The sequence below is a fragment of the Sorex fumeus genome, unplaced genomic scaffold (assembly GCF_029834395.1).
Source record: "Sorex fumeus unplaced genomic scaffold, SorFum_2.1 ptg000153l, whole genome shotgun sequence".
Lineage (NCBI taxonomy): Eukaryota > Metazoa > Chordata > Mammalia > Eulipotyphla > Soricidae > Sorex > Sorex fumeus.
The window spans coordinates 2,139,213-2,160,567 of NW_026606210.1; the positions used below are offsets into that span (position 1 = coordinate 2,139,213).

At 62.8% G+C, this 21,355-nt stretch overlaps 2 protein-coding genes across 2 annotated transcripts in view; one reads left to right on the forward strand and one right to left on the reverse strand.

Moving 5' to 3' along the window:
• Positions 1-21,355, reverse strand: part of MPPED1 (metallophosphoesterase domain containing 1) — a 225,515-nt gene that overhangs the window by 63,364 nt on the left and 140,796 nt on the right. The window lies entirely within an intron of this gene.
• PNPLA5 (patatin like phospholipase domain containing 5) lies at positions 11,632-19,080 on the forward strand. Its single transcript, XM_056107079.1, is given in 10 exon segments — positions 11,632-11,824; positions 11,993-12,162; positions 12,164-12,226; positions 14,202-14,267; positions 14,393-14,602; positions 14,716-14,776; positions 15,533-15,700; positions 16,322-16,454; positions 18,362-18,478; positions 18,984-19,080. Coding segments are annotated over 10 exon segments (1,278 nt in total).

Consider the following 21,355-nt stretch of genomic DNA (forward strand, 5'->3'; position numbering starts at 1 on the left):
GGCTTGTTCCCCGCCACCTGGTTTCAGGGCTCAGGTTCCCGCCAGAGCCCCAGGCCTGCAGGCAGGAGGCAGGCTCAGACGCAGAGGGCACTGGGCAACAGAGAGGAAGACAGAGACAGACACAGAGACAGAGACACAGAGAGACAGACACAGAGAGACAGAGACACAGAGATAGAGAGACAGAGGCAGAGACAGAGAGAGACAGAGGCAGAGAGAAAGACAGACACAGAGAGACAGAGACAGAGAAAGAGAGACAGAGACAGAGGCAGAGAGATAGAGACAGACACAGAGACAGAGACAGACACAGAGACAGAGAGAGACAGAGGCAGAGAGACAGAGACAGACGCAGAGACAGAGACAGACACAGAGACAGAGAGACAGAGGCAGAGAGACAGAGACAGACGCAGAGAGACAGAGAGAGACAGACACAGAGACACAGAGACAGAGACACAGAGACATAGAGACACAGCGAGACAGACACAGAGAGACAGAGACACAGAGATAGAAAGACAGAGGCAGAGACAGAGAGAGACAGCGGCAGAGAGACAGAGACAGACACAGAAAGAGACAAAGACAGAGACAGAGACACAGAGACAGAGAGACAGAGAAAAGAAGTGGCTGTCATACAGGCAGGCGTGGGGGCAGGAGGAAACCTGGGGACATTGGTGGTGGGAAGTGGGCACTGGTGAAGGGACGGGTGGGGGAACATGGCATGACAGATACTCTATCGTGAGCAGCTTTGTAACTGTGTGTCGCAATTTAAAAAATTGCGATTCAATTAAAAAAAACTGATTTAATATTTTTTTTAAAAAATTGGCTTTTCGGGGGCTGGAGCGATAGTCCAGCGGGGAGGGCGTTTGCCTTGCCCGCAGCTGACCTGGGTTCCACCCCCGGCATCCCATAGGGTCCCCCGAGCACCACCGGGTGTCATTCCTGAGTGCAGAGCCAGGAGGAACCCCTGAGCATGGCCAGGTGGAACCCAAAAAGCAAAAAAAAATTGGCTTTTGGGGTCACACCCAGTGATACTAGTGGTTCCTCCTGGCTCTGCACTCAGGAATGACACCCGGTGGTGCTCGGGGGACCACTGTAGGGGATGCTGGGGACTGAACCCGGGTTGGCCGCGTGCAAGGCCAATGCCCTCCCCGCTGGACTATTGCTCTGGCCTCAGTAAAAAGATGTTTTCAAGCGTTTTGTTTGCTGGTCTGCTGTGGAGCCGAGGTCTGGCCAAGCCCAGACGGCCCTGGCTGCGCTGCCCTTGGCATGGAGGGGACGAGGGACCCTCGAATTGCAACAGGCGCGGCGGGTGGGCACTGCCGCCTGAGGTCAGCCTCCAGGTCACCCGGTGTCCCAGCTGAACTTGGGGACAGCCTCGCTGTCCCCAAGTTAGGATCTGGCCTAGACTGGCCCAGACCAGCCGGGGCGGTTGGGTCACTCCAGAGCCCTGCGTGTGGATACTTGCCCGGCACAAACAGCTGGTGGCCGACCCAGTTCCTCTGTCCGACGGGGCCAATGTCTGGTCTTGGCCAGTGCTCGGGGAGGAGTCACGGGCAAGCTGAGACTCGTGCCCACCGGGGGGAACGTCCCACCTGGCAGCCTGAGTCTCTGGGTGACCTGCTGTGACCTTTGCCCTGCGGTCTTTGTGCTCCACAAAGTGACCTGCTTGGGCCTTCCCCGGGTTTGTGCAGAGCTGAGCGGCGCCACCTAGCGGATCGTGGGGGGGAATATACTGTTTCCGGAAGAAGAGAGGAAGAAGAGAGAGAGGGAGAGAGAGGAAGGGAAAGAGAGAGGGAGAGAGGGGAGGAGAGGGAGGGGAGGGGAGGGGAGGGGCGGGTGCCTACTGTCTTCCTGCTGACCCACCTTGGTGCCCCCAAAGGTGCCAGGGGCAGGAGGGAGACCAAGTCCTTCTGTCCGGAGCCCCTGCACGTGTGGGTGTTGGGGTCCCTTGGCCTGACAAGGTGGGGTCTGGCTGCACCCAAGTTCCACTTTCTGTGTGTAGTGAGGAGACCTGTGTGACGGAGGGAGGGAAGGAGAGGAGAGGGGCTCGGGTAGGGGAGCGAGGAACAGAGATTCTGCACCGACACCCAGACTTCCGGCTGACGGTGCAGTCGCTGTGGGCACTGGCGGTGAGTCCCTGGGAAGGAAGGCTTTTTGGGCCACACCCGGCGATGCTCAGGGGTCCCTCCTGGCTCTGCACTCAGGAATCAATCCTGGCGGTGCTGGGGGACCATATGGGATGCTGGGAATCGAACCCGGGTTGGCCCGCGCTGTACGATCGCTCCAGCCCCTGGGTTCCATTTTTTCATTCAGGGGCCACATTCAGCAGTTTTCGGGGCTCACTCCCGGCAGTGCTGGGCGGGGGAACCGCTGGGGGTGCCGGGGATCGAGCCTGGACAGGCCACATACATGGCCAGCATCTCTTTCGTGCGACTCCCCAGCCCACGAGGCCTGTGTCTGACCAGGCCCTGTCCTTGGGCCTTGGCCCTGAGAGCGAAAGGCTAAATCGGTTTACAGAGGGACCCCCCTACCCCTGTCCAGGTCCCCAGGGATCTGAGCAGCTTCCTCTAGCCCTAGGGTGGTCCCACAGTATGTGAGACCCCTTGCATGCCCCCCCACGTCTCAGCCTGTCCTCAGTTGAAAGTTTGATCACCACCTCTGCGAGGGGGTGGGGGGAGCTGGGGTGCAGACTGGGGTCTCCGTGTCCGTGTGTAAGGTGGGTGGGGAGCACGGGGCCGGCTGAGCAGCAGCGGGGGGCGAGGGTGGAGGCCTCTGAGCAGCAGCGGGGGCCCTCTGCAGTCTGCAAGCACGGCCGAGGCCGGCTGACCGGCTGCCCAGTTGGGCAGGGCGCAGATGTGCAGGTCTGGGGCACCGGGCCATCGGATGCCAGTGCCTGTCCTTAGGGACTAGCGCCAGGAGACACGAGGTCCGCGGGTGGAACTCGGGCTGCAGCCGCGTCTAGAAATAGCCGCGGAGGGAGGGACGCCGGCCCTTTCCCCAGAGGGGGTCCGGCAGGACTCTGCAAGGGACTGGGCAGCGGGCGGGGCCGGCTGCGGGAGGCGGGGCTGGTCCCCTTAACCTGAGCTGCGCAGGGGGCGTGGCCTATCGCTGGAGCTGGGGCTGGTCCCTTTAATTTGAAGAACGTGGGGGCGTGGCCAGAGGCGGGAGGCGGGGCCATCGTTTTTATAAGCAGGAGCAGGGGGCGTGGCCTGTCGCAGGAGGTGGAGCTGGGTCCTTTAAAGTGCCGCGAAGGGGGCGTGGTCATATGTGGAAGGCGGGGCTGGGCCCCCTTAGAGTAAGGCGCACCGGAGGCGTGGCCTATTGCTGGAGGAGGGAGGAGAAAGAGGGGGAGGGCAGGACCCTTTAACGCAAGACGCGCAGGAGGCGTGGCCTACTGTAGGAGGTGGGCGTGGTCCCTCGACTTGCCGAACGGGGGGCGTGGCCTACTGCAGGAGGCGGGGCTGGCCCCTTTAACTGGCGGCACGGGGGCGTGGCCTACAGCAGGAGGCGGGGCTGGTCCTTTAATGTGAGGCGCGGGGGGCGTGGCCGGCGTGAGGAGGCGGGGCCGGGCCCTTCCTCGGGAGCGCGCAGGGGGCGTGGCCTGCCGAGGCCGTGGAGCCTGGGATTGGTAGAAAGGTTCCGAGATGCTATTTTTCTGCAGTTTTGGGGGGGCTTCACCCCAGGGCCTCAGCCGTGCAAGGCCAGTGCTTTATCCCCGAGCCCCTTCCCCGGGCCTGCGCTTGTAAGACCCCCCCGGGTCTTACAAGCCGGAGTAGCGAGCCGGGACAGTAGGAGGAAGGGGTCGCGGGGCTGCCTGGAGGTGGTCCCCCAGATAATTCTTCAGCGAATGCGGGGGCTCGAGGAGCTGGGAGGCTGCTGTGGCGCTCAGGAAGCGGTGGACGTGGAGAGGGCGGGGGAGGGACAGGGCCTCTCTGCCCCAGCTGGCGGCGGGACAGGCCCTTGCGTCGCGATGGGGCAATCACTGGGCGGCCGGAGCCCACGCCACGCGCCCCCGCCCCTCTGCTGACACTCCGGGGGTCGTCCCCCGCTTGACCTGCTCGGGATCCGGGGAAGGCTGCCACCCCACAGCTGTCCCCCAGGGGCACGGTGACAACGGGGTCTCTGGCCACGAGTTAAAGCAACCCCTGTCCACAACCCCACCCATGTGTACCCCCAGAGGGAGCTGGACGTGAGCTGGGCTGGACTGCTCACTCAGCGGCCTTGGGGGCTGGCAGGATGGGCCCCACTCTGGGAATCCCAGGGATTAGTGCCCATACACCGACCCTCGCTGTCCTTGGCCCTGGGAGCCTGTGCTAGGGTGAAAGTGGGGTCCTCACCCTGGACATGGGGACACCGTGTCCTCTGAATGGCCCCGCACTTGGGGCCTCCTCAGTATCCCCCGGTGGGGGGGAACGAGGCCCCAGCAGCCCCATTTTACATGTGGGTAAAACGACCAAGTGGGTGGCTGAAGTCTGCAGAGCTCCAGCTGTTCCCAGAGGACAGAACCAGCACCGGGGCGGGGGTGGTCCCAGGGAAAGGAAGCAGTGACCTTCCTAGACGTCTGGTCCCCAGGTTGGCCCACCTTGCACCTTTCCCAAGCCGAGGCTGAGGGGTGTTGGCTCAGCCCGGGTCCTTATACGCAAACTTCCTGTCCCTCTCCAGCTGGGTCAGGACTGACCCCAAGCAGGGTCTGTGGGACAGCGGTTCTGTCCACTGTCTGTGTAGAACCGGGGGACACAGGGACTCAGCCCAGTTCCAGTGCCTGCACTGACCACAAGCCCAGCTGCGGGTCCTGGGCAGGTGCCAACCTCACCAGAGTCCATTGTGCCCTCTGGAGCTGTCCACCTCTGGTGGCCAGGCTGGCCCAGGGCACCTGCAGCCAGGTCAGGAGAGAGCGCCCCAAGGTTGGGACTGGGAGTCCACATCGCGGGAAACTCACCTCAGCAGGAAGGGGACTCCTGGGAGGGGAAACTGACTGAGCTCCCCAGCACCCTTGCCGGGTCTCCACAAGGCCAGCAGAGGATGTCCAGTCATGGATGAGAGAAAATGAGGTGTCTGGCTCCTTCTCTCAAGACACCCAAATGCCCCAGGCTGCACCCAGGTGACACCGGTGATGCAATTTGGACATGGAGACAATGAGAGGAGTTGACTCCTGACATTTTATTAATACTTCAGATTGATTTCATTTTTGGCTTTGGGGCCCAGTTGGGCTCAGGGCTCACTCCTGGCTCACTCCTGGATCTCTCTTGGAAGAGCTCCGGGGACCATAGGGGACGCCAGGGATCGAATCTAGACCAGAAATGGGCACACAAGGCAAACGCCTGACAATCTTCTCAACCCTATTAAAACTTTCAGTATTTATTGCAAGTTGAAAAGATATTTTGAATAGGTTGGGTCAAATAAAATGCAGGATTAAATCATCGTATGTCTATGTTCTTACTATTTTAATGTGGCTTGGAAAAAAAAACACGTAGGTTTATTTCACAACTCTTTTTTGTTGTTGTTGTTGTTTTGGGGTCACACCCGGCGATGCACAGGGATGACTCCTGGCTTTGCACTCAGGAATTACTCAGGCGGTGCTCGGGGACCATACGGGATGCTGGGAATTGAACCTGCGTTGGCCGCGTGCAAGGCAAACGCCCTACCCGCTGTGCTATTACTCCAGTTCCTATTTCACAACTCTTATGGGGTGCGCTGTTTTAGACTTTAAACAAGAGGAAAAGAGGCCATCAGAGTAGGAAATGGAGGAAGAGGCCTTCATGAAAAGGCTTTGGGCAGTTAAGGGACTGGAAATGCCCCCAGGATAAATGAGGGCATAACCAGATGGCTAATGAAACCTGGTCACATTAATAGAGGTAGGGTGTCCTTACTGAAGGAGGTGGAAGTCAGTGCCATGGCTATGGGTTTCTGTGCAAGGTCTCCCCCATAGGTAGGGATTAGTGATCTGGAGCAGATTGGAGGACCACCTGGCAGTGGGCTGAGACAGCGGTCCGAGGCCCTGGGGACCTACTCCCGCTGAGTTGGTCGAGTCTGCACAGGCAGACCCAGCTGTGGAAGGATCTGGAAGATTCTGACTCAGCTGTGTCAAGGGTTCTCTCTTGGACAGGAAATTCCTCACCCACAGAGAGGATGGAGCAAGGCTGAGGGCCAGGGTGGAGGGCGGGGGTTAGATCCAGATGGGGTGTGTGACATTTTCTGGGTCTTCCCTGGACTTAGGCGGGACCAGAATCTTCTGTGGCCTCTGACCACACCCCCAGGCAGTGCCAGAGCCTGCCCTGGGCTGCCCGCCCACAGCTGCCCTACTATGCACTCATACACACACACACACACACACACACACACACACACACTCTCACACAAAAAGATGCTCATACAACACACACACAAACACTCATGCACACACTCATAAACACACGCACAAACATGCTCACAAAAACACACTCGTGCACACTCGCGCGCACACACAAACACATTCACATACACTCACACACCTAAACACACACATACACATAAGGGGGCAGATCTGGGGATGAGATATACACTCACACACGCTCGCATTCACACAAATACTCACGTACAATCACACATATACACTCACACTCACAAGCTCTCAAACACACACAATACACTCACAAATACGTAAATACACTCACACACATACACTCACAAACACACACATTCACACACAGACACTCACACATAGACACACATACATTCACACACAAGCTCACACACACTCCCAATACACTCCCAAGTACACTCAGGCACACACACTCACAAACACACACATTCACACACACATACACTCACACACGGACAAACATGCATTCACACACAAGCTCATAAACACACATACATATACTCACAACCATAACACTCACATACACTCACACACACACACACACACACACACACAGAGTGCACCTCGCCCAGAATCCACCTGGGGAAATCTCTCCGGTGGCGGTGCCTATACTTGACCCGCCTGAGACCCCGGGTTTGATCCTGGCACACTTGGCATAGCCCTGGGGGCCCCAGGACTGACCTGGGTCTTGGGGTTCGGAAGATCCGGTCACCCCGTATCTCAGAGCCTCCCTGGTGCCGGGCGCTCACCTCCCGATCCCCTCCCAGGACCCCGACACTCCTTTCAAGGCAGCACCCGCTAGCAGGGCACCCCAGGATGGCCGCGGCTCTGCTGACGTCACCCTCGCGGTCACACCTGCCGGACAGCAGGACAGAGCCTGTGGGCCTGAGACCACTCAGAGAAGGCAGCCGGCTGCCCCAGGGGGCCGGCCTGGGAGGGGGCATGGGCGCCAGCCCCCAGGGCCCTGAGGGGTGCCGAGAGCCCTCCCCGAGGGTAGAAGGACCCGGGGGCGCCCGCCCTGTCTAGAGCGGGGTTTGTGGGAGACCCAGGCGTTTCTGGGCGCCTGCCGCGGAGCAGCCTGGGCGGGTGGGGCGGGGAGGCAGCAGCTGCAGGGGTGAGAGGTGAGGCCTCCTGGAGGGAGGAGGGCAGAGGTGAGCCGGGGCAGGTCTCTGGGCTGCAGTCTAGGGAGCACGCGCTCCAGCCTGGGGCTCCCACGACCGACCGCACGTGTGGGCCTGGGGGGCCGGGGGGGGGTCGCAGGCAGCCGCCAAGGGCCCAGACCTGCCTCGGTGACTGTGCGTGAATCAGACGTTGAACCTCGCCAGGGGCTCCTGGCCGCGCCCGAGTCCCAGCAGCCGGGGCCGTGACTATGGAAAGTTCCAGTCTGGGCAGAGGAGCCTGCCGGAGACATGGGGGTCAGGGCGGGCGTGGGGGCTGCCCGCGCCACCCCGAGAGGTGGGAGCGGCTTGATTGTCAGGGTGCACCCGGGGGGCTGCCTGCTGAGTCCTGAGCTGGGGGCACCCCACGGGGTGCTGGCACACCCCCCCGGGCCCTGGGCTCCAGCACTGCGGCTGTGGGAGGCCTGGGCAGTCACCCAGCTATGCCCCTCCCCATCTGTGCTATCCCCCAGCCCCCCAGGACCCTCCAGACAGGCTCCTCGTGTGGGAGACGCATGGGGGTCCCCCCAGCCCCCCTCACCACGGCTTCCTCCCATGGCAGGAGGCGGAACCGTGCTCTGGTGGGCAGCGGAGGGGGCCAGGTTCTGGGTGCCCCTTGTGCCCACCCTGTGGAGGCTGCCCTGAACACACCAGGATCCCCCCCTTGAGGTTCTGAAGCTGTGCCCGGGCCCCCGGGGCTGCTTGTCGAAGGCCTGGCACCATCAAGGCCATCCCAAGCTCCCATGGGCAGGACACAGTGGACACAGCAGGGGCCTGGGCACAGTGGACACAGAGGGGACCCAGGTGTGGGTTTGCTAACCCGAGCCCCCGGGGTGCCATGTTGCCATGGTGCCCAGAGCCGCACCCACCGGGTCTCCCTGAGGAACCGCCGCTGATGTCGGTTACTCTTTGATCTCAGGAACTGTTTTCCATTCGGCTATTCTGTTCCCGCATGCGCCCCTTGCCCACCTTCGTCCTGGTCAGCAAACGTCTGTGGGTCCCGGGCCTGCTCCCTGCCACCCCCTTCACCACAGTGAACATGTTCTGTGTCCGGTTGATCCGTGGCAGCTGCCCTGCCCTGCTCTTTCAGGGACCCTCTGGAGCCGGGCCCCTCTCACTGGTTGAGCCGAGGCAGCATCAGGCGTGCCAGCCTCACTCGCAGCTTGGCCCCCCGCCAGCGGCTGGTCCCTCTTCTAGGCCACCAGGTGACGGTCCTTCCTCGCCCCCGAGGGCTCTTGCTTGCGGGGGCTGCACCTGGGGCGCCCCCAGCTTTGGTCCCTCCTTCTGGGGGGGGCTGCTTTCTGCACGGGGGTGTGTGCAGTTCCCTGGGGCACTGCTTTCTGCACGGGGGTGTGTGCGGTTCCCTGGGTGCTGTTTTCTGCACTGGGGTGTGTGCAGTTCCCTGGGGCACTGCTTTCTGCACGGGGGTGTGTGCGGTTTCCTGGGGCGCTGCTTTCTGCATGGGGGTGTGTGCAGTTCCCTGGAGTCTCACAGCCCCGCCCCCAGCCCCTGTTGGCGCATCCACCTTTCTGTAAAGCTCCCACTGGGGGATTCTGTGGTGGTGGGGGGGGGGCTTCTCACCGTGGAGGTGGGACCCTCCTGTCTGGGCAGGGTCGGGCCACTGTCTGGAGGTCGCGTCCATCTCACCGAGCGTCTGCGGCGTCCACAGGCAAGGCTGCGCTGGTAGCCGGCAGCCGGCAGCAGGACTTGCGCGCCAAGAACAGACTTTTGCCCAGGTTGAACTGTGACCGAGACGGTGTCCCTGCGCTCCTCAGCCGGGTCGCAGCTCCAGGACACAGTTTCCCATGGGGGCCGAAATGATCGAAGCTGCCACCCAGAGGCATGTGTGTGTGTGTGTGTGTGTGTGTGTGTGTGTGGCATGCAGGAGTATGTGTGCTCGTATGCATGTTTATACATGTGCATGTGTGTGTGTGTGCAAATTTGTGTGCGTGTCTGCGTGCATGTGTGAGCATGTGTGTCTGTGTTGAGAGGAACTTTTTTTTTTTTTTGCTTTTCGGGTCACACCTGGCGATGCTCAGGGGTTACTCCTGGCTTTGTACTCAGGATTCTCTCCTGGCAGTGCTCAGGGGACCCTATGGGATGCTGGGAATCGAACCCGGGTCGGCTGCGTGTGAGGCAAACGCCCTACCTGCTGAGAGAGGGACATTCTTGTTTTGTTCTATTTGGGGCACACCTGCTTGTGCTCAGGGTTTACTCCTGGCCCTGAGCTCATGAGTCAGTGCCCGAGGGGCTCAGGAGAACCTCTGGGGTACCAGGGATGAAAGTGGGTTAGCTTCGTCCTTGGAAGCCTTGGGGTGCGTGTGGCCCTTCAATGTCCCCGACTAGCAGGTGGGGGCAGGGGGCAGAGAGAGGCAGTGGCCGGTGCCCAGTCTCCGTGGGGGGTGCATGGCCCGCGCTGCTCACAGGGCCGGCCTGTGGGGCTGAGTCAGAGGCCCAAGTGCTGGCCCGGTGGGGGCGGGGGCCGTGGGTGGCCACCAACGGGTCCAGCCAGGTCGACTCCTCTCTGCCCAGCTGGGGTGAGCGGTGTGGCCACTGGACACCTGGCTCCCTCTTGCCTGTGCCTCTTTCTAGCTGCCCTCTGGCCTCCTGCTGGGCTGTGTCCACCCGGGTCTCCTGAGTGTCCTTTGACTTCCGCTGGTGCCAGCCGGGGCTGCCTCCTCTTCCTTCCCTGCCCACGCACAACCAGCCGCACCCAGGGTCAGCCAGGGACATTCTCTTACACCCGCTCCCGCCTTCCTGCTCTCCCTCCCTCCCTCGGTCTCTCCCTCTCCCTCCTCGCTCCCTCTTCCCCTTCTCTCTCTCTCTCTCCCTCTCCAGATCATTAGGTGCAGACACCAGTCACTGATTACTAAATAGTTCTTAATTTTCCATCTTCCTTCCTTCCTTTTCTCCTTCCTTCCTTCCTCCCTCCCTCCCTCCCTCCCTTCCTTCCTTCCTTCCTTCCTTCCTAGGGGGTCCCACACCCTGCAGTGTTCGGGGCTTACTCCTAGCTCTGTGCTCATGGATCCTACGCGGGAGGGGCCCATGTGTGGTGCTGGGGGCTCGAATCTCCCCGACCTTAAGACCCTCCACTTAGTCACACCTGCAAAGGCCCTTTTGTTCCCGCGACCTGTTCTCCCAGGGCCAAACCCTGCACCCCCTTCCCTCTGACACTCGTTGGGCATTTGCGAGCCTGTGTGAGCGGCCCGTGACTGCCTGGGCTGTTCAGCCGTGGGCACCTGCACTCTGCCAGGGCCTCTGACGAAACCCCTGCCCACGGCCTCCTGCAGACGGATCATAAGGGGGAGTGTTGTTTTTGCCATGTGTATTCTTTTGTGATTATTTCCTTTGCCTTTTGAGTCACCTCCCAACGTTTCTTAGAAGCTTTCCCGGGGTTAGTGTTCAGGGCGGCTGGCGGTGGAGGTCAGCGGTCAGCTCAGTGCCTGCCCCACGCGGGGGCACCAGTTGCCGACCTGTTGACTCCTGGCCTCTCCCTCCCGCTGTCTCCGTGGCCTTGAGAGTCCCACGGGCACCACCCCGGAGGTCTGTGCTCCTTGAGGCCTTCACACCGGAAGTGGCTCTCCAAAGCCCCCGGTAGCCGGTCAGCTGGTCCTATCCGGCTGGAGATACAGTGCAGCGGCCAGGACCCGGGTTCGATTCCCCAGCATCACTGCGTTAAGTTCCCCCAAGCACTGTCTGCGGTGACCCCCGGGCATAGCCAGGATGAGCGCTGAGCAGAGCGGGGTGCTGTCCACCGGGGTGAGGTCCTCACTGCCCGCACTGTGTGTCCTGGGAAATGATGCCCGCGGGTGGTTACTCCACATGCCTGAAGGGGCTGCAGAGACGCGAGAGCCTGGGCTACCGATGGGGGTGTCCGGGTTGCCCACCTCCCCTCGCCCCCAGAGCAGCCAGGCTTCCGCTGCCTCAGTGTCCTCCTCTGCGGGCGGGCCGGGGCCTGCCTCTGGAGCGCACCTGGCACCCACCTGGGGGAGGTGTGGCTGTGCCCCGGGAGCCCGATTGGCCGGGGCGGGCTGGCCCGGCCCCGGGGGCGGGCGGGCCGGGGCCCTAGGACCAGGCTGGCCCGGGCCGGGGCTCAGAGCGCCGCGTCCGGTCCCTGCCATGCGCGCCTTCCAGGAGCCGGGCAGCTGGAGCCTGTCGTTCGTGGGCGCGGGGTTCCTGGGGCTCTACCACGTGGGCGCGTGCCAGTGCCTGCAGGAGCGCGCCCCGGAGCTGCTCCGCGGCGCCCGGCGCCTCTACGGCTCGTCCTCGGGCGCGCTCAACGCCGTGTCGTTGGTCTGTGGCAAGTCGGCGGGTGCGTGGGGCTGCGGGGCGGGCTGGGGGTCGTTGGGCGCCGCGTCCTGCGCCCTGACCGCCCCGGGAGCAGGCGGCGCGCACCCTTGAGCGCGCGCGCAGGTGCGCGCAGGTGCGCGCCGCCTCGGGGGACCCTGCCGCAGCCCCCCGTCACCACCCTCCCCTGCAGAGTTTTGCTGCGAGCGGCTGCTGGGCCTGGTGAAGGAGGTGGAGCGGCTGAGCCTGGGCATCCTGCACCCCGCCTTCTGGCCCGTGGAGCACATCCGCCGGGAGCTGGAGCACCACCTGCCCGCCGACGTGCACATCCGAGCCTCCGAGCGCCTGGGCATCTCGCTCACACCGCTGGCCCGACGGCCAGAACTGCATCATCACCCACTTTGCCAGCCGGGAGGAGGTCATCCAGGTGAGGGGCCTGTCCGCTGCCGGCCCCCCAACCCAGCCCCCCCAGAGCCGGGCCTGTTGATGGGCATCCCCGTGGACCGCCCCCCACGCCCGCCCGTCCCCAGAGCAGCCAGGCTTCCAGCTGTCGGCTCTGGGCACCCGTCCATCTGCGGTGGCGGGGCAGGTGGGGGGACCCTGGAGAAGCCGCTCTCTTCCAGCTGGGTGCCAACCCCGTCCCCCAGTGCTCGGGAAGGGCAGGTGGGGGGACCCTGGAGAAGCCGCTCTCTTCCAGCTGGGGTGCCAACCCCGTCCCCCAGTGCTCGGGAAGGGCAGGTGGGGGGACCCTGGAGAAGCCGCTCTCTTCCAGCTGGGTGCCAACCCCGTCCCCCAGTGCTCGGGAAGGGCAGGTGGGGGGGACCCTGGAGAAGCCGCTCTCTTCCAGCTGGGGTGCCAACCCCGTCCCCCAGTGCTCGGGAAGGGCAGGTGGGGGGACCCTGGAGAAGCCGCTCTCTTCCAGCTGGGGTGCCAACCCCGTCCCCCAGTGCTCGGGAAGGGCAGGTGGGGGGACCCTGGAGAAGCCGCTCTCTTCCAGCTGGGTGCCAACCCCGTCCCCCAGTGCTCGGGAAGGGCAGGTGGGGGGACCCTGGAGAAGCCGCTCTCTTCCAGCTGGGTGCCAACCCCGTCCCCCAGTGCTCGGGACACTGCTTCATTTTCTCTGGTTTTGGGGCCACCCCTGGCGGTGCTCAGGGGACCACAGGCGGGGCTGGGGTCCAAACTGGGCTGAGCTGCATGCAAGACCCTCACCCCCTGTCCTATCCAGCTCCCCCCTTTTGGGTCCCACCCGGCGGTGCTCGGGGGACCCTATGGGATGCCAGGGATCGAACCCAGTTGGCAGCGTGCAAGGCCAACGCCCTCCCTGCTGGGCTATCTCTCCCGCGCTAGCCAGGCCCCTTTTGTAAAATAAAACTGGGGTCCTCCTCCAGGGCCCTGGGACCTGGCTCTCAGCCTCTGGGCTGTACCCCCAGGCCCTCTGGGCACTTGGGGGGGTCGCAGGGCAGTACTCAGTATCTGTTAGGTATCAGGTGCCATTCCAGACCCTGAACCTGTACGAGGAGCGGCATAGGCACCCATCCTGGCCTTCTAGATGCTTCCATCCTAGGGCCGGGGTGCAGATAACAACCACACCTGCCGGGATAAATGCTCAGTCCGGCTAGGGACCAATTGACGGCCACAGCAGAGCGCCAGGGGCTGGGGAGGGGGGCGGGGCCTGGCAAGGGGCGGGGCCTGGCGGACGGGGGCGTGGTCTGCGCGGGGCGGGGCCCGGATAGTGGGCGTGGTCTTAATGGGCGGTGCCTGCCAGGGAGGGAGGGGCCTGTATGGGGGCGTGGTCTGAGGTGCTGGCCAGTCCCTTGCTCAGGGCTGGTCCCCCGGCTCCCGCGAGGCCACTGCCCTGCACAGTGGACTGCGGTGATTTGTCCACCCGTGCGGGGAGCAGGGTCCTCTCCCTGCCCCTCCTAAATCAGGGTGCAGGCCAGTCCCCGCGGGTCCCCGCGGCCCTGGAGCCCAGCGTCCAGTTGGACGAGTTTGCTGGAGACCTTTGGCAGCGTGGCACGCTGAGGCTTGTCCCAGCTGCGCTAACTGGAGTCGCTGGTGGGTGGAGGACGATCCACCCCAGCCCGCGGGGAGGGCCGGGCTTACTACATCAGGGGACCCTCGGACGGTGACCCTGTGGGCAGTGACCACGCCAAGGGGCAGGCCTGACGCTGGGCGCCTGTGTCCAGGAAGCTTGCGGAGCTACAGGTGGCCTCTTGGCCAGGGCACCTGGTGGGGGGCGAGGGGGACAGCCCCAGGCAGCGACTGTCTGCCGGGCGACAGTCTGTGCCGTCCGGGTGGGACGGCAGGGCCCAGGCTCTCGGCCCTTCTTGCTGTGAGCCTGGACGGGCACTCGGGATCCGGCAGGCAGGCCGGGGCCTCATGGCCTGTCCCCTGTCCCCCAGGCCCTCATCTGTACCTTGTACGTCCCTTTCTACTGCGGGGTGATTCCAGCCGAGTTCCGAGGGGAGGTAAGAGGACCTGGGAAGCCCCAGCTGGGGCGGGTGCGCGGGGTGTGGGGGGTCCCTGTTCCTGGGATGGGGGTCTGGGGGCGCATTGGCCCCCCCGAGCTGGCTCCTCCCCTCCACCCCCGCAGCGCTACTTTGACGGGGCTCTGAGCAACAACCTGCCCTATTCGGACTGTGGCCGCACCATCACTGTGTCCCCCTTCTCCGGCACCGTGGACATCTGCCCGCAGAGCCTCTCAGCCAGCATGCACGAGTTCCAGGCCTTCCAGGCCTGCTTCCAGATCTCCTCCAGGAATGTCGAGCGGGGCATCCACGCCCTCCTGCCCCCTAGCCCGGAGGTAGGGGCGGCCCCGGCGGGTTCCCGGGAGGGGGTCTGGGGTCTCCGAGCTGTGGGGGGGCTCTGAGGGTGCAGGCAGGGCGGGGTGGGCTTCTTGTGCTCCTGTGTCGGCAGGTGGTGGCCGACTGCTGCCGGCAAGGCTATCTCGACGCTCTGAGGTTCCTGGAGAGACGTGGTAGGTGGTGCTGCTGTCTCGGGGGGTGGGGGGGTTGGTGGGGGGTCCTCAGCCCGCTCCTCCTCTCCTCCACGTCTGCTCTGTGCACGGCTTGAGAGCCAGAGAGGAGTCATATGGGGGATGTTCGGGGCTGTGGGGGTCCTGCGGGCACTAGGTTCAGCTTGGGAGGGTGGTACAGGCCAGGAGGCCTTCCTGGAGGAGGCGACTGATATGCAGGCTTTCACCTAGTCATGGAAACTCTGGATGCCAGAAAGAAAGATTGTTCTAGAGAGAAGGGAGAAGAGAAGAGCAGAGTCAGGGGACTGAGGCCAGGGGCGCGCGCGCGCGCGCGTGTGTGTGTGTGTGTGTGTGTGTGTGAGAGAGAGAGAGAGAGAAAGAGAGAGACAGAGAGAGACAGAGACAGAGAGACAGACAAAGACAGAGAGAGGCGGGGAGAGAGAGAAAGGGTGGTGTGAGGATGGGAGTGTGAAGTGTGGGTGGATTTGAGCGAGAGTGTGAGCAGGTACGTATGAAAGTGTGGGTGAGTGTGAGTGCACGTGAGTAGGTGTGGGTGAGTGTGAGGGATTGTCAGTGGGTGTGTCAGTGTGAACGGAGTGGGTGTGAGCGTGTGAGTGGGTGTGAGTGTGAGTAGGTGTGAGTGGGTGTGAGTATGAGTGTGTGTGTGAGTGTGAGTGTGAGTGTGAGTGAGCGCGCGTGAGGGGGCAGCGGGTAGCCCCGTCCCAGGAGCTGCAGCCGAGCGTGGCCCTCCCCACGCAGGTCTCACCAAGGAGCCGGTGCTGTGGACCCTGGTGTGTGCGGAGCCCCCGGCCCCGGCTGAGGGGACCCCAGACCCGACGACCGGCCTGTGCATTGACTGGACGGTGCCCAGCGTGTGGGTGTCGGACGTGCCCGACTTCCAGAAACTGTCCCCGAAGCTGGAGGCTGGTACTGCCCTTGGCGCCCCCGAGGGGGCAGGGCGGGGCAGGGCGGGCAGGGTCTCCGCGGGTCTCCTCGGGTCTCTGGGCCTGGGGGCCTGTGAGGCCCGAGGGCCCAGGAAAGCCTGGCCGGTGCCCACAGAGCCGGGAAGGTCTCAGGGAGGCGCGCTGGGGGCTTCTGCGCAGACAATGGGCAGAAACCCTGCACAGAGAGGTTGAGTGACTGGCCCCAGGCTGCTCAGCGACCCCGAAGAGAGAAGACGAGGGTTGAACGTGGGGTTGAAAAAATCACCCTGGTCTCTGCAGCCGCTGGGGGCCACCAGGGAGTGGCATCTCGGGCCTGGTCCCCTGACTCCTCTCACTGGCCCTCTGGGGGACCCTGCGTCCTGGGGCCCCACTGGCCCCCACTGACCAGAGCAGGTCACTGAGGCGCTCGGGAGGGAGGGGCTCTCCGCACTCGTGCCTGGAACCCTCCAGAACCTTCCAGAACCTTCCAGAACCGGCCTGTGCAGAGGCAGCTGGGCTGCGGAGGCTGAGCGGGGGGTCTGGCTCCGCCCCGGCCCTGGGTCTCCCCATGGGGGTGGGCAGCGAGGGGGCGGGGGGGGGAGTCTGGCACGGCGTCTCTCCCCAGCGCTGCAGAAAGCCTGCAGGCGGGACCCCGCGCCCTGGGCCCGCTTCTGCCGCTCGGTGCCCGGGCAGGCGCTCACCTACCTGCTGCTACCGTACACGCTGCCGCTGCAGTACATCTACTTCCGGGGCAAAAGGTGAGGGCCCCGGGGTCGGGGAAGGCTGGTGGTCTTGGGGGTGCCCGAGGTGCCCCACGGGCGGCCCACGGCGGGGGGGGACGACACAGAGTGGGAGGGCCCGGCCGCTGGGCCCAGAGTCTCGGGGGTCCGGGTTGGGGAAGGTCGATGCCCCCCACCCCGAGCCCACCCTGTCCTGTCAGCAGCTAACTCCGGCCTGGGGCGCCGGGTGGGCTGGGCAGCTCACTCACCCCGTCTCGGGGCTGCGCCTGGCCGGAGACCCGGGAAACGGTCCTGGCCAGCCCCGCCTGTGCCCTCCAAACGCAGCACGGCATCCCACGGCCTTGGCCGCAGCTCTCCCTGCCCATACCTGGAAAGGTCACGAGCTGGCACAGCTCAGACCAGGTGCTCCCAGGTCAGGGAAGGCTGCCTGGAGGAAGCAGCTTCTGAGCTGGAGCTGGAAGGATGGGGAAGGGGACAGCAGGCAAAGAGGCGGGGCAGGGGTGGGGAAGGATTTCCTCTTCCCTGGGTGGAAGCTGCATGTGCAAAGGACCTGGGGCAGCTAGAGGGAGGGAATGGGAGCTGCATGTGCAAAGGGCCTGGGGTGGCTAGAAGGAGGGAGCAAGGCTCATTGGAGGAACAGAAAGGAAAAGGGAAGCCCAGTATGACCGGGTCCTCACATCACCCTGGGTCCGGGCTCTGTGAGGCAGGGAGCCTGGCAGGGGCTAGGCACGTGGGGCTCAGTGTTAAGGAAGAGCTTCTGCATAGCACGGGGACTGAGTTCCATCCCTGGCACCACAGAAAAAAAATTTATTTATTTAACTATTTATTTTTTTGCTTTTTGGGTCACACCCGGCGATGCTCAGGGGTTCCTCCTGGCTCTGCACTCAGGAATCACTCCTGGCAGTGCTCAGGGGACCCTATGGGATGCTGGGAATCGAACCCGGGTTGGCCGCGTGCAAGGCAAATGGCCCTACCCACTGTGCTATCTCTCCAGCCCCGAAAAAAAAATTTAAATAAAAAAAAATCTCTGAAAGCTGCATCCCAGGGGCTGGGGCATTAGTGCAGTGAGCCAAAGGGCACCTGCCTTACAGAGCCAAGCTGCGTCCCCAAGCCCACCAGGAGTGACCCTTGAGCCCAGAGCCAGGAGTCAGCCCTGAGCATCGCCGGGTGTGGCCCCCCAAAATAACAACAAATGTTTTGTTTTTTCTTTTTGGGTCACACCCAGTGATGCTCAGGGCTGACGCCTGGCTCTGGGCTCAGGAATCACTCCTGGCGGTGCTCGGGGGACCTGTCTGGGATGCCGGGGATCGAACCCAGGTCGGCCGAGTGCTAGGCAAACGCCTTTTCCCGCTGTGCTCTTGCTCTGGCCCGAGACCTCTTTTTTGTTTTCTTTTTGGGTCCCAACCAGCGATGCACAGGGGCCATTCCTGGCTCTGCCCTCAGGAATCACTCCTGGCTGTGCTCGGGGGACCCTATGGGATGCTGGGAATCGAACCCGGGTCGGGCCGCATGTAAGGCAAACATCCTACCCGCTGTGCCTTCGAGACCTCTCTTAAAGCTACACCCAGGGCTGGAGTGATGGTGCAGTGGCAGGACCCCGCCCTGCACGTGGCTGTCCTGGGCCCTATCCCGGGCACCTGTCACCCCGAGCACTGTGGGCTGTGTCCAGACCAGCGGGCGTTAGGCTCCAGCCCTGGCCAGCTGTGCTCAGAGGCCAGGGCCGTGGGGCGGGGCTGACCCTGTGCCCTGCGGGCAGGAAGTTCAGGTGAGACGCAGCACAGAGTGGGGGGAGAGGGGAGACCCCTCAGCAAGCAGGAACGGGTGCCCAGGAAGGGCCGTGGGGGGGTGGGGCTACTCGCCCTCCTGTGCTCCCCTCAGGAGGCCCCCGCCCCCCGTGGCTCAACCTCAATGTCCCTCCCCCCCAGGCTGGTATTGTGGCTGCCGCAGATGCCCACTGACCTGCGCTGGATCCAGGACCAGCTCCGGAGCGCGGCCGCCCTGGCCTGCACCCAGATGAAGAAACAGCTGCTCGGCCCGGCCAGGTGAGCGGACGCAAGGGGCTGCGGGCACCTCGGCCAGCTGGGCAGCGGCCCTAGGTCAGTACTGGCCCCCTGCCCACCCACGGAGGCCGGCGCTGCCCCTGCTGGACTAGAGAGCCTGCCGCCGGATGGAGCCTTCCTGCTCAGACACGCCCACCAAGATGCCTCCCTAGCCTGGGCGGGGTCTGGTGCATCCCCCCTGACCTGTGCGGGGTCCGACATCCCCCCCAGACGCTCCCCCTGCCCTGTGCGGGGTCTGACACCCCCCAGATGCCCCCTGCCCTGTGCGGGTCTGGGCTGGGGCTGACTGTCCTCCTCTCTGGTCAGCGCTGTCCTATCCACCCCTGGGGCTTTTCCAAGGAAGTCTGCCCAATGCTCTTGGGGTGGGTACCCTAGAACTTTCTACCTCTCCTCCGCGAAGCCGTTGAAGGATCAGGAAGGGGGAATTAGGGCAGCGGGCACCTCAGCCCAGCTCTGAACCCGCTCACGGCGTCTGCGTCCTCCCCAGCCTGCCAGCTGCTGGTCCTCTCCTGCCCGGGTCAGCCCCCGCCGGGGACCACCTGGGCAGGAATGGAGAGACGGGCCTCAGGCCTGCCCGGCTGTGACTGGCTCAGTGGCCCGGCCCGGCCCGGCCCGAGCGTGGCCGACACCTCTCCCAGGTCCCCCTGCTCATCCTCTCCACCTGCGGCTGGGGTCCCCTGGCAAGGGGCTTCTGTCTCAGGCAGGGACCCGGCTACTGTCCCTGTGGGCCATCTCATGGAGAAATCCGGGAGCAGACGTGGGCACACAGGGCAGGCTGTGGACAGCCTCAGGGGGCTGCAGCAGGGAGCTGGGGGTGGGGTCCTCCCCGCAGCCTCTCTCTGTCCTGCACGAGCTCTCAGGGGCCACCCCCACTCCGTCATCTTCTGGCCTCCCATTGGGTCGGGCCCGCAGGACACCCTGACGATGTGGGGTAGAGGTTTTGAAATGCCAGAACCCCAAGTGCGTGTGCTTCCACTGGGAGCACCCAAGCCCTCACATGGCCCCTCTCCTCCCCTCCCCTCTCAGCCCCCCACTCTCTGGGCCCGGAATGGGGGGGCTTCCGGGCCCGTCACTGTATTTCTTGTTCTCAGAGCAGAGCCTCTCACCGAACCCCCGGGAGGCCTTTGGGAGGGGTGGGGTGGAGAGAAAGGGGCGCCGGGAATAACAACCAGCTGCCCACAAGGGGGGTCCGCCCCTCCCTTCCACCCTGTGCATCCTGACCTCGAATCCGGTCATGTCCACCAGCAGGACTCTCGTTGGTGCCCGAAAATCATAACTAACTGCTTTCTGGTGGGATGAGTCGGCGAAGAAAAGGTTTCCAGCCAGTTCTTGCATCTTTAGCGGCGATGATGAACCACTGATGAATGAAACGAGAGGATCCACGAGACTTCCAGAATCTGGAGAGGGGTGGGTGGGAGGGTGTCGACGGAACTGACGTGGCAGTGCTTGATTGTGGGTGATTTCCCTGCATTCCTCCTCCGAAGTTTGTATAGGTTCAGTTTTCCTTAATAAAGACGCAGGACACGCACACAAAAAGGAAACCAGGATGGAACTTTTATTTTATTTATTTATTTAGGGACGATGACACAGTGGGTAGGGCGTTTGCCTTGCACGTGGCCAACCCAGGTTCGATTCCTCTGTCCCTCTCGGGGAGCCCGGCAAGCTCCCGAGAGTATTCCGCCCACACGGCAGAGCCTGGCAAGCTCCCCGTGACGTATTCGATATGCCAAGAACAGTAACAACAAGTTTCACAATGGAGATGTTACTGGTGCCCGCTCAAGCAAATCGATGAACAATGGGAGGACAGTGCTACAGTGCTATTTATTTTATTTATTTATTTACTTTTTGCTTTTTGGGTCACACCTGGCAATGCACAGGGGTTCCTCCTGGCTCTGCACTCAGGAGTTACTCCTGGCGCTGCTCAGGGGACCCTATGGGATGCTGGGAATCGAACCTGGGTCGACCGCGTGCAAAGCCAACGCCCTACCTACAAACGTGCTATCTCTCAAGCCCCCGATATATTTTGTATTGCTTGCAGGATGGGACTTTCAAGCAGGGGATGGGTGTCCCGGTGGTTCTGGGTGATTCTGGTTCTGTGGGCATCAGTCTCCGGTGCGCTGAGTGTTTTCAGCACCACGGACAGCGACCCACATTTCCCGGAGCTGCTCTGGGAGCTTCTGGCTGGAAGATTGTGTGGGCGCCTTTCTTCTCCCTAGCATGAAAGCCACCCAGGGCTGACACCCCTCAGAGAGTGATGAGATTCCTCAGACACTCCGTCCCCCAGCCCCGTGCCCCACCCCAGCGGCCCTGAGGGCTTACTCCCAGGCTCTCTGTTCAGGAATTCCTCCTGGCAGGGCTTGGGGAACCATAAGGGGTCCCTGGGATTGAACCCTGGTGGGTCACGGCCACGGCTAATGCCCTGCCTGGTATAATAAGGCTACAGTTCAGAGTTAGTAGCTGTTTTGGGCAGTTTCCTTGGGATTCTCTAGAAAAGGATTTTCCCCAGGTGTTCATTCAGAAGGAAAAAAAAACAAAACAAAAACAACTATGGAAAAGTTATATGAAGGAACCAGAGTGATCGTACAGCATGTTGGGCATTTGTCTTGGACACGGCTGACCTGGGTTTGTTTCCTGTCACCCCATATGGTCCTCCAAGCCCCCACGAATGATTCCAGAACCCGGGGTAAACTCTGAGTACCACCGAATGTGGCCTCAAAATTTAAAAAGATGTTACAAGTAATACAACTGTAAAGAAATCCCCACTCCCCCCCAAAAAAAATCCATCTTCTAGTTCCCCAAATATGGGAACTGAAAAAGAAATTTAAATAATGCCGTTTGCAACCACACCCCCTAAAGCAG